The following is a 21,179-nucleotide window of genomic DNA, read 5'->3' as shown; positions in this document are numbered from 1 at the left end:
GAGGCCTGGGAGCCACTGAGTGAGATCAGCTCCTGCAGGGATCCACATGGTCTGGGTGTCTGTGCAGCTCTGCATCTCATCCTGCCATGGCAGAGCACACAGACAGCCCCTCCCTGTGTCCCTTTCTCCACTGACTGTGCTTTGGCCTGGCCTGGAAACCTCCTGAGGTCCCACCCAGGGGGAGTCCCTGTGCATTTCCCTCCCCCATGGCTCTGCCCTTCCTGATCCAGCAGCTGTGGAGCAGCAGAGCTGGGGCAGAGCAGGGACAGGGCTGGCTCTGACAGGGCTGTTGTGATTTAGGAATAGTGCTCTCCATTTTACTACTCCCACTGAAAAAGACCATGTGTCTCCCCAGATTTATGTTCCCACCATCATCCCCCACACCACAGGGGCTTTCCCTGCCTGGCCCTGCTTGATCTCAGCCCACATTTCACACTCAGGGATAACCTGGAGATGGTGTCCATGGTTAAATCCACCCCTCACTCACCAGCCCATCTGGAGGTTGAATCTCTGCCCTGATGACATGAGGTGTCCTGGGCCCATGGAGCCAGAAATAATTCACCCTTGTGTGGCCATTCCAGACCCACCTGAGACACTTTAATCCTGCAGCCCCATCCCCCTGTCCATTGTTGTGCTGCTCTTCAGTGCCCGACTCTGGGGTACGTGAGCATCCACAGGAGGGACTTTCACAGCCACCTTCTCCCATGGGCAGAGATGTCTTGCCCCAGTCCAGCAGCTGAAATGTGTTTCCCTCTGTGCTGCCAGTTGTCCTTTTTCCATCATTCCAGCCACCCCACAGAGCATTTGCCACCATCCCCAAGTCAGTGCAGAGATGGAACTCTAGCCATTTCTTTCCTCAGAGTTACGGGTATGGTCCCAGTATTGCAGTGACTGCAGGAACAGGGCACCCCACAAAGGGACATTTCTTGGCCAAATACAGACAGAAAGAGGGACAAACTGTCTGTGACTCCGGGTTTGGCCTCGCAGCCACCGCTGTGGTTTGCAGGGAGCTGCAGTGTGGCACGGCCCTGGCCGTGCCCAGCAGCGCTGGCCTGGGAGAAGGTGTGGGTGCCAGCTGGCCCAGGGAGCTGCAGCGTGTGGGGAATGAATCCCTGCTGGCCCCCTTCCCCCAGGGTTACACTGCAGGGCCTTGTAAGACCAAGAGGCCATTGTGACACTGCAGATCCTCATGGAGCCACGGGACCATTGTGACACTGCAGATCCTCATGGAGCCATGGGCCCACTGTGACACTGCAGATCCTCATGGAGCCAGGGGGCCATTGTGACACTGCATAACCTCAGGGAGCCAAGGGACCATTGTGACACTCCCAAACCAAGAGCCAGAGTGAAACTACGGCACCCTATGAAACTGATACTGAAATCAGCCGGATAGAAACTTTCTAAAACAATTTGAGTATTAGAAAGTGTTCTGCCAATTGAAAGGGGCGATTTTAAAAACAGAGACACCAATAGAAAGAATGGTCATATTTTACTATGAATATTAAGGCAACACAAAAGTAAAATGATATATTCAATGAAATTACATGCTTGGCTTTAGCAACAAGCAAATGTAAGCAAGGTAATGCACCTAATCATTACTAGACAAGAGAAAGGATAGGACTTGAGAAAGACACATCACCAATTGCCTAAATACTTTACCACCATGCAGAGTCTGCAGTGGCTGGGGAGCCTCGTTTCACAGCGAGGATCTGGAGAACCCTTCCCAGCAATTGGCAAAATCCTGAGCTGTGCATCCACCCATAGGTGAGGTCTCCAAATTCACCCCAAATGTGGGTCCAGCTTTCATAAGCCAAATGACTAACTCCTCACAGTGTGGGCTATGACATCACAGGGTGGGCTGTGACATCACAGAGTGGGCTGTGACATCACGGGGGGCTGTGACATCACGGGGGGCTGTGCGGAGTCACAGTAGGGCTGTGTGAGGTCACTGGGTTGGTCACTCTGCCCCAGTCCCCCTCACAGTTTCCCCAGAGAAGTCCAATGCTGTTCATGCCCAGAAGGGTTCCCTGTCCCCTGGTACCCCCCGGTGCACCTGGAGCCACAGCCTCCACCAAAGGATGTTCCACAGGACCGGCCCCAGAGCCTGACATGGGGACAAGGGGCTGGGCTGTGTGACCAGGACATCAAGGACATGGATTATCCAGGTCACTGTGGCCTGGCTTGGGTTCCCCAGGGCAGGAAAGATGTCTGGCAGCTGGAGCAGGGTTAGGGAAGGGCTCCAAGGTGGGGCTGGAGCCCTTGGGCTGTGAGGAGAGGCTGAGGGAGCTGGGCTTGTCCATCCCCGAGCAGGGAAGGCTGAGGGGCTCCTGATCCCGGCCTGGCAGTGCCACCCAGGAGATGATGGAGAACACAGAGCCAAGCTCTTCACCCGGGGGGCTGGTGGGAGACAAAAGACTGGGTGGAAGGGGAAAGAGAGGAGCTTCAGCCAGGAGCTTCAGGAGGAGATAAAAAGAGTCAGGCTGGTTTCAGCATTTCCTCACCACCAAAAGCAGCCTGACCCCCTTTCTCCATTCACCACTGACAGCTTTGCAAATCAGGAATTGTTCAGGCTGTTTTATCCCCACTTCATGCAGAACATCCTGATACAAAAACTGAACTGTATTTTATCTATCACAGAATCATCTTTGTCTAAAATTGTTTTTATACAGAAATCCCTTGTGAATGGTGGACATGTCAGATGTTTCTGGGTTGTCTCACATTGCTGAGGGAAGAGTTTCCATGTCCCTTATATTGTATCATGTTTACATTTTTTATTTCTTGGCCATGAAGAGACATTTTCTGTGCCTCTGAGTCCCACCAGCTCCCAGCCCCAAAGGACACAAACCTGGTGAGTTGTGGTTCCCACTTGCACCTCCCACCATACCCAAAGCAGAGCTGCCTTGTCCCAGAAAGTCCCTGGCAATGCAGAGATGAAGGGAACAGGACAGGCTGTGGGGATCAGGGGCAGGCCACACCCAGGGATTTGGGGTGGTTGTGAGCCCAAGGCAGGAGCCTGCCCTTGGCCCTGCTGAACCTCATCCAATTGTCCTCGACCCATGGCTCCAGCCTGTCCAGATCCCTCTGCAGAGCTTCCTGCCCTCCAGCACAGCCACACTCCCACCCAGCTTGGGCTCACTGGGAACTGACTGAGGGTGCCCTCGATGCCCTTGTCCAGATCATCCATCAGGAGATTTAACTGACCTGGCCCCAATCCTGAGCCCTGGGGACACCCCTGGATGTGACTCCATTCCCCAGCACCCATCCAGCCAGATTTTGACCCAGGCAACAGATGCTGCAGATGGTGCTGGATTCAGTTCTTGTGAGCCCAGAATACTGGGATTAGTGCAGCTGTAGCTCTGCACAAGGGAGATCTTCATCCACTTTCTCTCTTTTGCTCCCTGTGGACTTGGAGAGAACTCCTTACTTCAGTGTGTGATTTGTGTGTGCAAAGGGAAAATCTGGACAGAATTGGGGCAGGGAGGGTTTGGGGCATCTTGGGATCTGTGCTGGGCACAGAATGTATTTAACATTGCTCTGAGACTGTCTGATGTGGAAAGTGGATCTAATATGCAGCAGAGGAATGACTTTTGCTTGTTATGGAGTTGTGTCTTCCCTTGGTTTTGTTTGCTAACAATAAATGTACATCCCTGTGTGTCTCAGGCAGCTCTTTTTCCCAGTAAAGCAGGTGGGAGTTTGTGCCAAGGAGCTGAAAGCTGCAGGTGCAGCCTGGAGTGGAGGAAGCTCAGATTTGCACAAGGCTGCTCTGAGTGCCAGGGGCTGGATGAGGGAAATGGTGGGGTGGGGGTAGGGACAGAGTCTGATTGATTGTCAGTCATGAAGGGTCTAGATTTTCAGATCTATTCAGACTGCACTAGGAGGTGCTGGGGATCAGTGTGAACTGGGGATTGCTGATATCAATCTATAAATAGCAAAAGAAAACAAAGCAGGACAAAACAATTCTGTCTTCATTGTTTTCAATACAGTATATTCACTTTGAATACACTTCTGAAATGTGTCTAATAAACCACAGAAGAATTGAAGACTTGAGTTATTCCCAGTGGCTTGACTTGCTTGTGAGTTTTGAAGAAATGTTAATGAGCCTTTGTCAATGAATTTCTCAACTGAAGAGCTCAAGAAAGAAGAATAGATCTTTGGAAAAGTAAAATTCATCAGCAACCTTCAAGTGGCTGAGGATCCATCCTCATCAGAGCAGGAATGAACTGAAATGGGCACAGCTTTGTGGCTGCCCCAGCTCTGGGATGGGCCCTGGGCCGGGAGCAGGAGCAGCTCCTGAGGGCCACAAGGCTGGGGCTCTTGTGCTGGCCTGGGCAGATGGGATGGCAGCAGCGGCTGCAGAGATCTGTGCCCTTGGTGGCATGGGCAGAGCAGGGAGGGGGCCCAGGACATTTGTCACCCATGCCAGCCTCTGTCCCCAGGCATTGCCAACCCTGGCTGCTCAGCCCAGGTTTGTGGGGCAGTTTGGCTCTGGCCCAGCTCCATCCTCCTGCGGGGCTCAGGGCCTGTTCCCGGCCACGGCCAGCCCTGCCCGGCCTCTCTGCTGGCCCAGAGCCCGGGGCAGGGCTGTCTGTGCAGGCCCACAGGTGCCATGGGCTGTGTAGGAGCTGGCAGAGGCTGCCCAGCAGGGAGGCCACGGGGCACAGAGCCCCAAGGCTGCTGTGGGCACCACGGCACAGGGGCCGTTCCCACCCGCAGTGCTCCTGTCCTGCCCTGGGCCTGCACAGGGGCTGTGGCACCATGGCTGGGCCAGCGCGGCACAAAGGGGCCACGCGGCCGCTGCCGGGGCTGACAGCAAGGCCAGGCACAGACAAGGAATTGCTGGGCATTGCCTGCGCTGGGCAGGGCTGGCTGTGGGAAGGGCAGAGCTCAGCTGGCCTTGGTGGCTGCAGGAAAAGTCAAGAGCCAAAAGAGCCTCCATGCCTGTGCTGGAGACCAAGGCTGGAGGAGGGAGAGGCAGGGCTGCTGTGGGATCGGGAGGGAGATTGAATTCAGGCAGACACCAGTGTCAGGCTTAGGAAAGCTTGAAGAGAAGAGAAGCTTCACAAGTCTCGAAGTGGGGGATGTAACCAGATCTAAAACTATCTCCATCTGTGCAGCATACACAATGGTTGTTCTTCAAAACACACTGGCCCATGGAACTGCACATTATCCATTGTGTAAGAAGAAGAATAGGAAGGTGACCAGATCCAGTTGTGCCAACTTTTAACAGTCCACTGGGCAGTCAAGTGTGACTCTGGCATCACCAACCACCAGGGACCACCAAAGAGACCCCCAGGACAGAAGAACACATCTGTGAAGGGAGGGGAGAATATGTTAATGATTTCAGGAAAATGATTATCATATGTATGATTATTCTGTGTCAATCAGTGCACAGGTATGTAAAACACAGCCTGTAAGCAGGAACTTTCCTGTACTCTGGATGTACACCTTTGGGAGATGCTATTCCCCCTTGTGCATCTGGGTGAATAAAGAATGGTGCTTCTTCCTGCACCCTTGGTGTTAAGCAGCTTATTTTATTCTTTCTCATTTTTGGTAGCAGTGTCACAATGGATGCTTGCTTCTGTGGAGCCCTGCAGTGTCACAAGGGTCCTTTGGTTCCATGATGTCCCATCATGTCACAGTGGTTGCCTTAGTTCCATGGGGTCCCAAAGTGACACAATGGCCCCTCATGGAACCACATGAGACCCTGTAGTGTCATAATGATCTCCTTGGCTCTGCAGTGTCACAATTGGACTCCTGGTTAAAGGAGACCCCAAAGTGTCACAATGGATCCTTTTTTTCCATTAAGTCTCACTGTGTCACCATCAGTTCAGTCAGGCCCCACAGTGTCCCAATGGTCTACTTGGTTCTGCAGTTTTGAAATGGCCTTGGTTCCACGAGGCCCTGCAGTGCCACACAGGCTCTTGTTATACAAGACCCCACAGTGCCACAAGGATGCCCCTGCTTTCATGAGGCCCTGGGGTGCCATAATGGCCCCTTGGTTCCTTGAGGGCCCTCGATGTCACAATGGATCACTTGGTTCCCTTGGCCTCCCCTGTGACACAATGGTTCCTTGATTCCAAGAGCTCTTGCAGTGCCACACTGCTCTCCTTGGTTCCATGAGGTCCTGAAATGTCACAGTGGCCCCTTGTTTCCAAGGGGCACCCCAGTGTCACAAGGGTCTCCTTGGTTCCACAGTGTGACAATGCACCCTTGGTTACAGGAAGCCCTGCGGTATCACAATGGACATTTGCAAGGCTGGAACTGCTCTGGAGCCAGGCTGAGAGAGCTGGAGCTGTTCAGCCTGGGTGTGAGAAGGCTCCAGGGAGACACTGGAGTCCATTCCAGCACCTAAAGGGGCTTTGAGAGAGCTGCAGAGGGTCTTTGTCCAAAGTGACAGAACAAGGGGGAATGGCCATGAGGGGAAGAAGGGCAGGTTTTAGATGGGATATTGGGAAGACATTTTTCCAAGTGAAGGTGGTGAGGCCCTGGCACAGGTTACCCAGGGAGGCTGCAGACTCACCACCTCTGAAGGTATTCAAGGCCAGGTTGCATGGAGCAATCTGGTCCAGTGGAAGTTGTCCCTACCCACGGCAGGAGATTGGAACTGGATGATCTTTAGGAGTCCAACCCAGGCCATTGTATGATCCTAGATTTGCCCCTCCTGCCCTCGTTTAGCAGCAGGTTGGCATTGTCCTTTTGCAGACATTTCCTGCAAACACAGCAGCTGAATTAACTTTGGTCTTGATGTTGCCTGCAGCCTCCATCAGCTCCAGCTGAACTTTGGCTTTCCTAAATACGTGAACACATGCTCAGGTCAGATTTCTGAATTCTTCCCCTGTAGCCTGTGCTCACTTCCACCTCCTGGTCGTTGTGTTGTGGCTCATCCCTGTCATTTGTCCCTGAGGCAGCACAGCCCCCCTGCCCAGCACAGGCCCCACATCCCCCTCAGCAGACACGACACAGCACAGGGTGTGTTTTGGGTGGGCAAATGTTCGCCACCAGAGTGTCCACAGCAGACCTCAGTGTCCAGTTCCAACACCCACATCCCGTGCCAGGGTTCACAGAGAGCCCTGCCCTGGGGTCTGCCAAGGGCTAGGTGAGGAGGGAGCCTGGGCAGGGCTGATGCTGCCCCTACACCAGTGCTGAAATCAGCAGGAGGAAGGAGATAACCACAGAACAAATAGACCAATAAACTGGGGTGAGTGCCCAGGTGTGTCAGTGGCTGATGGAAGAGGCTGGAGGGATGGTCAAAGCCCTGGGGCACCTTCTCACACTGGCCATGCCACCAAGGCCACAGACCAACCTCCTCAGTGCTGCACCTGCCTGTGTGAGATCCCTGCCAAGGGACTGGCACAGCTCCACACACCTGCTGGAACGTGTCCTGGCCCTGCGGAGTGACACAGTTCAGCTGACATGGGTGGGTTTTATCTCCTGGGCACTTCTCAGTTTAGCCCAGCCCAGCCCAGCCCAGCTTCTGCTCAACCCAGTCCAGCCCATTCTGGGTGAGCCCCATGGCAGTGCCTGCTCTGCGCTGCTCCAGCATTGGGTGCACTCACCCCACAGCCCTGGCCCCCTTGAAGGGATCAGCTGATGCTGAGGGGCAGAGAGGGAGGTCAGCCCCCACATCAGCCCCAGGGCTGGAGCTCCCCATGGCAGGGAAATGGAGCTCAGTGACAGTGCAGAACTCCTGCTCCTGGCTCCAGGAGATGCCCAGCACAGGCTGCCTCTGCCCACTCAGTGCCAGCCCCTCTCCCCAGGCCAGCACAGCAGCCCTGGGCAGAGGAGAGAGGGGCCTGGCCAGAGCTGGTGCCTGCCGCAGCGTCTTCCTCTGGATTCCTCCCTGCAGGCACAGAAACCCTCCCTTCCTCTTCTCCCTGGACATCCCTTTCCCCACCTGAGCATGCCCTGACTGGCCGGGCTGGCTTTTCCTGCTGCGCTAGCCCCTGCTCCCCACAGGGCCCTGAGCTGGCCTGCTGCTCGGGACACACCAGGTTCTGCTGCTGTCCATGGCCGGGGCTGCAGGGAAGCAGCAGCTCCAGGGGAAGGTTGCAGAAAGGCTCTGGGCACTGAGGCTGAAAGGGGCACCCCAGGGTGTGCAAGTTCTCTGTGTGGGAGCTGAACCTGTGACCCCTTGAGCCCTCCCACGTGCTGGGGCTGCACCTCCATCTCCAGAGATGTGACAGATGGGAGCAGAGACAAATAATTCCTGCTGCATTCTTTATTTTGTTTGCTTCTACAGGTGACCTGGATCCATAAGTAGAGGAGGGGTTTTGTGTCAGATCACACTGGTAGAATGATAGGAATATTTTTTAGCTGAAAATAATATTCAATGCATAATGCACAATAAGAAAAAAAGACACATGATCAGAAGACCATCTGAATTTTTCAGAGGATGAGAGACTCATTGATATTACAGTAGTCAAACCTGTTCAAATACTTCCCTCAGGGTTTTCTTGACATGAGAAGTGACCACCAGAGGCCGAAGTCACCCAGAGGTCTCTGTGCTGGCAACTTTTGTCTGGAAGAACCCTTGCATATATGGAATTTTTCAGGGGGAGTATCAGTTTTGGCCATGGGCACCTGGAAAGACAGATGGTTCTTCTCCATCTCATGGTAACTCATAAGGTTCCATGGACATGTGATTCTAAAAGAGTGTTACTTATATACAGTAGCTACACATGTATTACAGTTTACCCATTACCATAACATCCACCCCAAGTCCCCAGATTTACTCCTTGTTTTACCTCTCCCTGCAATCTTGAGCCAGATGTCTTCTACTTGACTTACAACTGTCCTGGCAGGGAGAGCAGGCCCTGCATGCCTTGTTCCTGAGCTAAAACATCACAGCACAGGAAAAGTTGAATTAAGCCTCCTGGTTTCAAGCCCAAGGCTCTCTGTGCCCAGGCAGAGGCAGGCAGGACGCAGAGCTGTCAGCAAAGGAAGGGCCCAGCCAGGTGGGGCAGCCGGGGGATGACGACAGCCTGCAGGGACACAGGCGCAGGTACGGACACCGTAGGACAGCCTGGGCTGCACAGGGCACAGGGATGGGCAGCAGCTGCAAGGCCCTGACAGAGCCAACTCACTTTGGCCATGGCTGCTGGGCCTGGGCCTGAGCCATGAGGAGGAGACAAGTGACCCTTGCAGGCCTGGGGCCTCATTGCCTCCTTGTCCCTGCTCAGCAGCCTGGCAGGGGCCGCCCCATGGTGCTGCCCTTGGCATTGCACATCCCCACATCCCAGTGGGCCGGGAAGAGCCCTGAGCACTGAGGGAGGGACAGGATGTGCCTTGGCAGGGGCTGGGGCTCAGGCCTTGGCCCTTGGCAATCCTGAAACACATGCAGGTTTGCTCAGCATCAGAGACACCTTTGCCTTGTTTGTCCCCACCTGTCATCACTACCTGCAGTGTTCTGCTGTAACTGGAACCTAGGGACACCTTCTCAGTTGTGTCTCTCAATGGGTCCCATTAAAACTTCAAGAAACTTTGGAGTTTCAATTTCACTTTGAAAAGTTCTCAAAAAGTTCTTGAAAGAGTTCTTGAAAAGTTTTTTAAACACTCTCTGGGACTGATACCACTGTAAACAACACCAACGTCCCAAGAGGGTCATTAAATTCCTTTCTCAGTCATGTCCTTCAGTGGGACCCATTAAAACTTCAGGAAACTTTTGAGTTTGTATGTGATTTTAGATTCTTGAGTAATTTATTTAACTGACTCTCAGGGACTGATGTTCAGAGAGTCAGCACTAAATCTCCAAGAGGGTCATCACCTTGTCTCCCCTGAGCCTTCTCTTCTCCAGGATAAAATGCCCAGACCCTTCAGCCATTCCTCATAGGACTTGTGTTCCAGACCCCGCATCAGCCTTGTTGCCCTTCTCTGGACATGCTCCAGCCTTTCAATGTCCTTCCTAAACTGGGGGCCCAGAACTGGACACAGCACTCGAGGTGCTGCGTCACCAGTGCCAAGTACAGGGGAAGAATCACTGCCCTGCTCCTGCTGGCCACACCATTCCTGATCCAGGCCAAGTGGCATTGGCCTACTTGGCCACCTGGCCACACTGCTGCCTCATGTCCAGCCTGCTGTCCAGCAGTGCTCCAGGTCCCTTTCTGCCTGGCCACTGTCCAGCCGCTCTGTCCCCAGCCTGTAGCACTGCAGGGGTTGTTATGGCCAAAGTGCAGGACCCGGCCCTTGGTCTTGTTAAACCTCCCATTGTGGGATTTGGGCCCTGGATCCAGCCTGTCCAGGGCCCTGTGCAGAGCCCTCCTACCCGCCAGCAGATCCACACTCACACCCAGCTTGGTGTCACCCTTTTTCCATGAGGCCTTACAGTCAAAATTGTCTCCATGTTCCGTGAGGCTGTGCAATTTCACAATGGTCCCTTTGGTCCCAAAGGCTCTACAGTTTCACAATGGCCTCCACGTTCCAAGGGGCCCCTTGGTGTCACAATGGTCCCTTGGCTACCCGGCCCCTGCAATGTCACAATGGCTTCTTGGTCCCATGAGGCACCACAGTGTCAAAATACTTTCCTTCACTCAATGACTCCCCTCAGTGCAACAACGGCACCCTGGTTAGATGAGGTCCTGCAGTGTCACAGTGGTCTCCATGGCTCCATGAGGCCACATACAGTGTCACAGTGGCCCCTTGGTTCCATGAAGGCCCAGAGTGCCACAATGGTCTCCTTGGTGGTGCAGTGTCACCATGGATCCCTGGTTACAAAAGATCCTGCAATCTCACAACAGCCCTTGCTTCCCAGAGCCCTCCAGTGTCAAAATCATCACAGAATCACAGAAGTAATCAGGTTGGAAAAGCTGTTTCAGACCAGCAAGTCCAACCAGTGACCCAACACCACCTTGTAACCCAGACCATGTCTAGCTTGTCCAGGTCCCTGTACAGAGCCCTCCTACCCGCCAGCAGATCCACACTCACACCCAGCTTGGTGTCAGCTGCAAATTTGCTGATGGTGGACTCAATACCCTCATCCAGATCATCAGTGCAGATGTTGAAATCCACACTGGCTGGGTCTGATCTCTCAGCCATCCTGTGGGTGCCATGTGATGGCACTCAAGGTGATCTGTTCCATAACCTTGCTGGGCACCGAGGTCAGGCTGACAGGCCTGGAGTTTCCCAGATCCTCCTGCCAGCCCTTCTTGGGGATAGGCTCACATTGGCACCTCCAGTCCTCTGGGACCTCCCTGGGGAGCCAGCACTGATGAGAAATGATGGAGAGCAGCTTGGGGAGCTCATCCACCAGTTCCCTCATCCCCCTAGGAGGGGTCCCGTCTGGTCCCAGGGACACCTGTGAGCATCTGAGTGGCTCAGCAGGTCAGCAGCTGCTTCCTTCTGGATTACAGGAGGGCTGTTCTGCTCCCTGTGCCCATCTACCAGCTCAGGAGAACACTTGTTCTGAGGACAACGTGTCTGGTTGTTAAAACCTGAGGCAAAGAAGGGGTTAAGAACCTCAGCCTTTTCCTCATCTTTGGAAACCATGTACTCACCAATTAGGAATGGAGATTTTCCTTACCCCTCCTTTTGCCATTAATGTATTGATAAAATAATTGGTACTATCCCTCACAGAAGCAGCCAGGTTAAGTTCTAATTTTCTTTTTGCATGACCTACCAACATCTTTAAACATTTCCCGAGTTGCCTTTCCTTCTGTCCAAAGGTGATGCATCCCCTTTTTTTCCCCCTGAGTTCCTGCAAAAGCTCCATGTCCAGCAAGGCCAGTCACTTTCCTTGCTGACTTATCATTGGGCACACAGCCTTCTCCATTCCTTCAAACTATATTTCTTGAAATGTTTCCATCCTTCTTGAACTCCCTTGTTTTTAAGGGCTGTTTCCCTTAAAAAAATCAGTACCTGTTTCAATACTCTCCAAATCTGCATCTTGGATAGGTCAAAGTCTGCCCTCTGTAAGTCCACTGCAGAATTTTGTTGATGCCCCTCCTTCTTTCACAGAATATATAAAAACTCTATAATTTCATGGTCATTGTACCCCAAACAGCTTCTGATCAGCACATCTCCCACCAGCCCTTCTCTGTTTGTGAACAGCAGGAGACAGAGCTTTCCTTGGCAGTGGGAAGAGAAGGAAACCTCCCCAAAGCTTGAAAGGTTCAGTCTGGAGCTGAGCAAAAAGAAAAGTCCCTCTAGGGCAGAATTTTGGTGCAGGAGGTGTCCCAGCGTGAGGCCGGGCCATGGCCTGGCTCTGTGTGCCAGGAGCCGGCAGCGCTGGGTGCAGGGAGCCCAGGGAGGGCACAGAAATTCTGGGCTGAGAAATGCTGGGGGGACAGTGAGATGGGCGTGTGCAGCCGGCCAGGGCACAGCAGCAGCACACACAGGGGGCACAGCCTACAGGACACATGGTCAAGGGCCGGGCAGCGCTAGCAGGGCCACAGGCACCCAGGCCTTTGTCCCCTGGGCTCTGCCAGCGCCTCTGGAGGCCCCACAGAAGGAACTTTCCTTTCAGGGGCTGCACTTTGCTCCTGCCCGGCCCCTCCCTGAGGAGGCTGGCAGGCCTTGCAGCTTTATGACATTTGTCCTTGCTGCTTGTTAAAAATGAGCAGGAGACAATGTTTCCTCCTTAATTGCCTTTATTAGAAAGGAGTTGGCTCAGAGGGATGCCCTACGCTGCTGGGGAGTCTCGCTTCCACTGCTGAGGAGGTGGTGCCGAGTCGATGCTGCAGAGACCGCTGCAGATCCAGGAGTTTGCTCACCACACGGGAGCTCTCAGGAACTCATTTGGGCTCGTCAAGTCTAGGGGTGTCTTTCCTTCGGAGTGTCTTTGAGGTCATGACCAGATACCAGGATCAGTCAGCCAACACTTCAAGGCGTCCACAGTTCACTGCTGTTCTCCGGGGGGTTGAATTTTTGGAGATTCGACTCGGCTGGGGACTGTTGTGGTCAGTTCTGTCCCAGTTTGCAGCGGGGTCCATAATTTTCGTAGGGGTGGCAACAGCAGCTTGATAGGCAGGCTGGGGCTGACAGGATGGAGGAAGATGGCTAGCAGGAAATAGAAAGATGGCTGGCGGGAAGCCAGCAGGGCAGCAGCAGCAGTCCAACTTGGGAGAATTGCTACGGCATTCTAAGGGGTTTCAAAAGGGCTACAAAACTTACAACTCAAGAAAGAAAAAACTGGGGCTGGGATACATATAACGTGTAACAATTCATGGGCACAGCTGGGATAAATATAGCATGTAACCACTAATGGGGTATAATTAGTAACTTTTCAGCTTGAACGTTCAGCATGGGGTCTGTAGCCTAGGACGATGAGACAGGTAAGTGGGGTTTCTAAGGGAGGAGGGAGGGGACAGGATTTGGGGTACAGAACGGGGATTTTACAGCTTTTATAAACGACGTTTTAACCTTTAATGTTATGGAACCTCATAACATACAACTAGTAACTTCCTTTACTCAGAGTTGTCTAATCTTAGTTTATTACAGTTGGGCCCTCACCTGTGGCTGGAGGCACCTGCAGGAATTCCCAGTGTCCAGGAGTGGCTCTGCAGTCCTTGGCTGTGACAGCTTCCCCCAGCTGATGTGTGGATCTGGTTGATGGGAAAGTCTGAGAGTAACTGGTACATCTTTTTTCATAATCACTGCAGGCAATCTTTGGTAGTGACGATTGGGTGCATTGCTGAGCTTCTCCTTTTGTCATTCTTTGCAGTTTTGTGTTATAATAAATCACACCATACCTGAACCTTGTGTCTGTGTTTTTGGTGCTGACCCTGCTCACTGGCAGAACAGACACTGCAGCCCCACAGAACCAAGGGTACATTGTGACACTGCGGGGCCTGGTGTGACCAAGGGGACCAGAGTGACACTGTGGGGCCACATGGAACCATGGAGACCATTTTGACACTGCAGGTGCTCATGTAACCAAAGATCCATTTTTTTCCTCTCCCTGGCACTGCAGAGTCCAGACTCTCCTTGTCACAGCCCCACAGGGCAGCAAAGTCAGGTCTGGCCCTGCAGTAGGAACTGGAGGCCATGAGGGTCAGGGACAGTGACTCTTTCTGCTTCCTCAAGATTTTTCCCCCTGGATGTGTTTCCCTGTTCCTGATCTCTCCCTGCCAGCACTCATAGATCCCAAATCTCTGTGAACTTTCCTTGGGCCTGCAGAATTCTGCCTGTCAGCAGGGCACTGTCTGGGGGCAGGTTCTGTTTGCAGGTGGGACAAAGGACAGGTCAGTCTCAGCCTGATGGGTCCTCATGCTGAGACAACAAGATAATACTTGAACTATGCAAAAAGCTGTAGCTGAGCAGAAAGAAGTAGTTACTTTGTAACAAGGAATGTGAATAAGCCCTTTTCAGAAATCAGCAAATTTAGCAGAATTAGCTGTATTGTTTTGGCATGGCCTGGTTTGTGGCAGCAGGGGCACGACAAAGGTGGCTCCTGTGGGGAGCTGCTGGAAGCTTCCACCATGTCTGGCAAGGCCGGTGGCTGATGGCTCTGAAGGTGAACGTGCTGCTGCCAAAACTGGGCCAAGGAGAGAGGTTGGTAACGCCTCTGTGATGACATATTTAACAAGAAAACCAAAACAAAGTCACAAGGTTTTTGCTGCTAGTCAGAGAAGAGGAGGTGAGAACATGTGAGGGAAACAACATGGAGACACCAGGGTCAGGGGAGAAGGAGGGGCAGGAGCTGCTCCAGGCTCCAGAGCCGAGATTCCTCTGCAGGCCATGGTAAAGACCACGGTGAAGCAGCTGTGCCCCTGCAGCCCATGGGGATCCACGGGGGACACAGAGATCCACCCACAGCCCATGGGGATCCATGGGGGACACAGAGATCCACCCACAGCCCATGGGGATCCATGGGGGATGCAGAGATCCACCCACAGCCCACAGGAATTGACAGGGCACACAGAGATCCACTCTTAGCCCATGGGGATCCACAGGGGATGCAGAGATCCACCCACAGCCCATGGGGATCCGCAGGGGATGCAGAGATTCACCCACAGCCCATGAAGATTCATGGGGGATGCAGAGATCCACCCACAGCCCATGGAGATCCATGGGGGATGCAGAGATCCACTCTCAGCCTGTAGCGGAGATGCCCGTGCCAGAGCAGGTGGATGCCTGGAGGAGGCTGTGATCCAGTGGCAGACCCGGTGGAGAGAGGGGGCCCTGCTCCCAGGCTGAAGCAGCCTGTCCTTGGAGGACTGCACCCCGTGGGAAGAGAGACCAACACTGCAGCAGTCTGGGAGGACTGTGTGCCCGTGGGAGGGACTCACGTTGTAGCAGATGCAGTGGGGCTGCTGCTTGTGAGAGTGGACCCACACTGGGGCAGTTCACAGAGAACTGTCTCCCATGCAAGGGACCTCACGGTCTCACAGGGGAAGGACTCCTCTCCCAGAGTAGCAGAAGAAAAACTCTTGTTGAAATGAGAAAACTCCCAAACCATGTCTCCCTGTGCACCAGGGGGATAACGGGTGACAGGAGACCCCACTCAACATCAACAGCCTTGGACTTCTCAGGGGAAAACTGTGAGGGGGGCTGGGGCAGAGTGACCAACCCAGTGACCTCACACAGCTCTTCTGGGAATCCACACAGTCCCCCTGTGAGGTCACACAGCTGGTCTCTGTGATGTCACAGAGATGGCCTATGATGTCATAGCTGCTGGATGACCTCACATAACCCACTCTGTGATGTCATAACCCACTCTGTGACCTCATGTTACCAGATGATAAATGGTCTACACTTGGTGAGCTTACACAATGCTTGTTCTCAAAAACCACTTGCCCATGGAAATCACACAAAGCCCATTGTGGTGGTCAGAGGCTGCCTGGAGCACAGTGACCATGAAATTATTGAGTTTTAAAATATTCTGTGAAAGAAGGAGGGGCATCAACAAAACTTTGGGCATCAACAAAACTTCAACAAAACACTGGACTTACAGAGAGCAGACTTCAGTCTATTAAGGATGCAAATTTGGGGAGTGCCAAATCAAATACTGATATTTTTTAAGGAAAAGAGCACTTAAAAGCAAAGGTGTCCAGGATGGATGGAGACACTTCAAGAAAGAAATCTTGAAGGAGAAGGAACAGCCCGTGCCTCTGTGCAAAAAATGAGCTTGCAAGGAAAACAACTGGCCTGGCAGGCCATGGAGTTTTGCAGGAACTCAGATGAAAAAAAAGAGGCTGCATTACCTTGGACAGTGGGGGAGGAAAGTAAAGAAATATTAAAGGATGTTGCTAGGTCATGCAGAAAGAAAATTAGGTTCAAGATCAATTAGGACTTAACCTGGCTGCTTCTGTTATGGATATTAAAAATCATTTTATCAATACACTAACAGCAAAAGTAGGGACAAGGAGAACCTCCATTCCTTATTAGGGGAGACATGGTTACCAAGGATGAGGAAAAGGTTGAGGTACTGAACATCTTCTTTGCCTCAGGTTTCAAAAATGAGACCGGTTTTTCTCAGGACAAGTGTTCTCCTGAGCTGGTAGATGGGCACAGGGAGCAGAACAGCCCTCCTCTAATCCAGAAGGAAGCAGCTGCTGACCTGCTGAGCCACTCAGATGCTCACAGGTGTCCCTGGGACCAGACGGGACCCCTCCTAGGGGGATGAGGGAACTGGTGGATGAGCTCCCCAAGCTGCTCTCCATCATTTCTCATCAGTCCTGGCTCCCCAGGGAGGTCCCAGAGGACTGGAGGTGCCAATGTGAGCCCATCCCCAAGAAGGGCTGGCAGGAGGATCTGGGGAACCCCAGGCCTGTCAGCCTGACCTCGGTGCCCAGCAAGGTTATGGAACAGATCACCTCGAGTGCCATCACACGGCACCCACAGGATGGCCGAGGGATCAGACCCAGCCAGCGTGGATTTCAACATCTGCATTGATGGTCTGGATGAGGGTATTGAGTCCACCATCAGCAAATTTGCAGCTGACACCAAGCTGGGTGTGAGTGTGGATCTGCTGGCGGGTAGGAGGGCTCTGCACAGGGCCCTGGACAGGCTGGATCCAGGGCCCAAATCCAGCAATGGGAGGTTTAACAAGACCAAGAGCCGGGTCCTGCACTTGGGCCACAACCCCTGCAGTGCTACAGGCTGGGGACAGAGTGGCTGGACAGTGGCCAGGCAGAAAGGACCTGGAGCACTGCTGGACAGCAGGCTGGACATGAGGCAGCAGTGTGCCCAGGTGGCCAAGAAGGCCAATGGCTCCTGGACTGGGTCAGAAATGGTGTGGCCGGCAGGAGCAAGGCAGTGATTCTTCCCCTGTGCTCAGCACTGGTGTGGAGAACCTCAAGTGCTGTGTCCAGTTCTGGGCCCCCAGTTTAGGAAGGACATGGAGGGGCTGGAGCATGTCCAGAGAAAGGAAACAGTGCTGGTGAGGGGTCTGGAACAAAACTCCTGTGTGGAGTGGATGAGGGAGCTGGGCTTGTTTATCCTGGAGGAGGCTCAGGGGAGACCTCATCACTCTCTACAACACTCTGACAGGATGGTGCAGCCAGGGGTGGGTCAGACTCTTCACACAGGGAACAGCGACAGGACAAGAGGACACAGCCCTAAACTTTGCCAGGGGTGGTTTAGGCTGGTCATTAGGAAGAAATTCTTCACAAAAAGGGTGATTGGGCATTGGAATGGGCTGTCCAGGGAGGTGGAGTCACCATCTCTGGAGGTGTTTAAGGAGAGGCATGCAGCATCTGACTACACTTCTTTTAACCCTGGGAGTTTCTCTCCGAGGGGACAGATACCGTGGGATTTTGGAGGCAGGAAGAGGACGGGTCTGGGGGGCAGCTGCTCTCACTCTCATCATCGAAAGGAGGAGGGTAAAACTGTTGCCTCCTGTGGGGAGAATTCACTGTCATCAGCAGAGTCCAGTCCTAGGGACCTGTCATCATCTGCTCGTGTGTCAAGGAACCCTGAGCTGGCTTTTTTTTCCTGCCTTGCTGGGAGCCAGGCCAGTGCTGTCCTGCCTTTGCTGCTTCTCAGGCACTGCTCTGAGTCTTTGCCACGCTGTAACCCTGAACCCCCTGCCCTCCAGGATGTCCTACAGTTCTAGCTACCACCACCAAGCTTCTAATACATCTCAGTCACCAGCCCAGAATTTCTGCTCATCCCTGCTGTTCCAGCTTGGTGCTACTCAGAGTTCTGCAGAGGCACCGGATCAGACTGCCCCAAGATTTGTGAAGCAAAGCCTCTCCTCCATCCCTTCCAGTCTTGGCTGAGAAGGCCATCATGAGCTTCCTGGTTGTATTTTGTTGTTAATGCCATAGTTATTGTTGGTTGTTTGCCTTGTTACACGTACTAGTAAAGGACTGCTATACCTATCCCCATATCTTTTCCTGAGAGCCTCTAAGTATCAGAATTATAATAATTTGGAGGGAGGGGGGTTACATTCTCCATTCCAAGTGAGGCTTCTGCCTTCCCTAGCAGACACCTGTCTCTCAAACTAAGAAAACCTAGGAGCCATTGTGACACTACAGAGCCTCATAGAATCATGGAGACCATCGTGACACTCTAGGGCCTCATGGAACAAGGGTGACACCAAGCTGGGTGTGAGTGTGGATCTGCTGGAGGGTAGGAGGGCTCTGCACAGGCTGGTTCTAGGGGCCAAATCCAACAATGGGAAGTTTAACAAGCCCAAGGGCCGGGTCCTGCACTTGGGCCACAACAACCCCTGCAGTGCTACAGGCTGAGGACAGAGCGGCTGGACGGTGGCCAGGCAGAAAGGGACCTGAGGGGACTGCTGGACAGCAGGCTGGACATGAGGCAGCAGTGTGCCCAGGTGTAGGAGATGAGCTGTACTTGAATCATCCAGACTGAGCAATATGCTAGGCCTCTAGGCTGTGGCACTGAGGCCTGTCTAAGTTGTGGTGCAGATAGAAATTAGTGCCAAGTGTGTGTCGCATTAGAAATTTTCACTTAAGGTGTTGCAAGGGTCAAAGGGTTTCATAGTAGTTAACAAGAATAGTAATTGGTGTGGACATAGCAGCTACCTTAAACAGTTCATTAAACAATGAGTGTTTGCATTCTTCCCTGTGCCTTATACCAATGAGAATGTATCTAGAAGTGTAAACAATATAGAGTGTATAAAACCTGCCATCTTACACAGAATAAAGGAGAAACGTAGCAGTAATCATATTGATTGGACCTGCGTTTGCTCTGCCGACTCCTTTCATTATTTTGGGGTTCCCCTGCAACTTTGCCCAGGTGACCAAGAAGGCCAATGGCACCTGGTCTGGATGAGGAATGGTGTGGCCAGCAGAGCAGAGCTGCTGTTCCAGCACTGATCTGCCCCCAGCTCTGCACATAGACATTGCTGCTGCAGCTGAAGGAAACAAAAAGGGGGTTCTCCAGAGAAAATTTTGCTGGGAGATACTTAAGTTCATTTAGAGCCACTGAGAACACAGCTCCTCAATGACACAGTCTGTGGCCACAGAAAACGTGAAGAGAAACAAATGAGAAAGTGCACAAACAATGGCCTTTGTAGACAATGTTAGAAAACTAAAGCACAGGGAAAAAAACTCAACGACCAAACCAACAAGAAGTACCAAAGATGACTTTTATTACAAATGGTTTGCAGAAACTGTACAGCAGTTTAATGTTTCTGCAATCGTCTAGCGATGAGTTTCCACACTGCAGCCTTGAGCTCCTTGTTCCTCAGGCTGTAGATGAGGGGGTTCAGGGCTGCAGACACCACTGAGTACAGAACTGACAGTGACAGATCCAGGGATGGGGAGGAGATGGAGGGGGGTTTCAGGTAGACAAAAAATGAGGTGCTGAGGAACAGGGGGACCACGACCAGGTGAGGGAGGCAGGTGGAAAAGGCTTTGTGCCGGCCCTGCTCAGAGGGGATCCTCAGCACAGCCCTGAAGATCTGCACATAGGAGAAAACCATGAACACAAAACAGCCAAAATCTAGGAAAGCATTTAGCACAATGAGCCCAATTTCCCTGAGGTAAGATTTGGAGCAGGAGAGCTTGAGGATGTGTGGGATTTCACAGAAGAACTGGCCCAGGACATTACCCTGGCACAGGGGCAGGGAAAATGTATTGGCTGTGTGCAGCAGAGAAAGGCACTGGCCCAGGCAGCTGCTGCCACGTGGGCACAAGCTCTGCTGCCCAGGAGGGTCCCGTAGTGCAGGGGTTTGCAGATGGACACGTAGAGATCATAGGACATGACGGTCAGAAGGAAATACTCTGCTCCAAGGAAGAAGACAATAAGAAAGAGCTGTGCAGCACATCTTTCATAGGAGATGGGCCTGGTGTCCCAGAGGGAATTGTGCATGGCTTTGGGGACAGTGGTGAGGATGGAGCCCAGGTCGGTGAGGGCCAGGTTGAGCAGGAAGAAGAACATGGGGCTGTGCAGGTGGTGGCCGCAGGCTACGGCGCTGATGATGAGGCCGTTGCCCAGGAGGGCAGCCAGGGAGATGCCCAGGAAGAGGCAGAAGTGCAGGAGCTGCAGCTGCCGCGTGTCTGCCAATGCCAGCAGGAGGAAGTGGCTGATGGAGCTGCTGTTGGACATTTCTTCACTCTGGGCATCATGAGCTGTGGAATGAAGACATTTACATGCTGGGACCAACCTTTGGGTCAATCCTATGGGTTTTTTTGCAAAATTCCCTCAAAACCGCTTCTCCTGTGGGGGAACTTCACTAAACATTTTTCTTTTTTTTTTTCTTTTTAGCTTGGGTTTGTGCTTCTGAGTTACCACCTCATCTCTAGTACTGCTCTCAGTCTCAACACTGGGGAGCCCAAAGGGGAAACAGAGCTCCTTGTGCCCCAGTGCAGTCAGACTTGCTGGTTCCCACATATTTGTCCTAAGCTCATTTCACCATTTCCTATTTCAGATTCGTAACAGTTAAAACTGGTACAGGAAAAAAATGGCCTTTTTGATGAGTCCAAAATCAATTTCTCTAAACCTTTCTGTCTTTCCCTGTGCACCTGGACATGGAGAGATATCAAGTGTTGGTCTGGCTCTCTACTACCTGGAGTTGTGCCTACTGGGAGCTGTTTCTCTCTATCCAAGCCTTGTCCCTGCCAGTGCTCCCAGAGCCCAGTCCAGCCCTGGGGGCTGAGCTCTGCCCTGCACACCCCTCCCAGCCCAGGCCACTGCCCAGGGGCATCTCCCTGGCAGCAGGGCCTTAAGGGCAGCTCAGACCAACAGAGATGCTGCAAGCCAAGGTGCTGCTGGTGCTGTCTGTAGGTAGAGGAGGGTGAGGAGGCACTTTCTGAGGGAGATCTGAGACAGAT

General features: G+C 52.8%; 1 protein-coding gene across 1 annotated transcript in view; it reads right to left on the bottom strand.

Annotated features, from left to right (window-relative positions):
• Positions 1-20,645, bottom strand: part of LOC136302475 (olfactory receptor 14A16-like) — a 168,697-nt gene extending 148,052 nt beyond the window's left edge. Inside the window, exons 1-2 of the mRNA XM_066205954.1 lie at positions 20,638-20,645; positions 20,123-20,512 (exon numbers count right to left, since the gene is read on the bottom strand). Coding sequence (XP_066062051.1) covers positions 20,123-20,512; positions 20,638-20,645 — 398 coding nt within the window. The remainder of the gene's footprint in view (positions 1-20,122; positions 20,513-20,637) is intronic.
• Between the last annotated feature and the right edge of the window lie 534 nt (positions 20,646-21,179).

This window comes from Chamaea fasciata, unplaced genomic scaffold (assembly GCF_029207755.1).
Source record: "Chamaea fasciata isolate MVZ Bird 193981 ecotype frontalis unplaced genomic scaffold, bChaFas1.0.hap1 SCAF_29, whole genome shotgun sequence".
NCBI lineage: Eukaryota > Metazoa > Chordata > Aves > Passeriformes > Sylviidae > Chamaea > Chamaea fasciata.
Note: the sequence above shows the minus strand (reverse complement) of the source record. Positions and strands in the feature narration are given on the sequence as shown.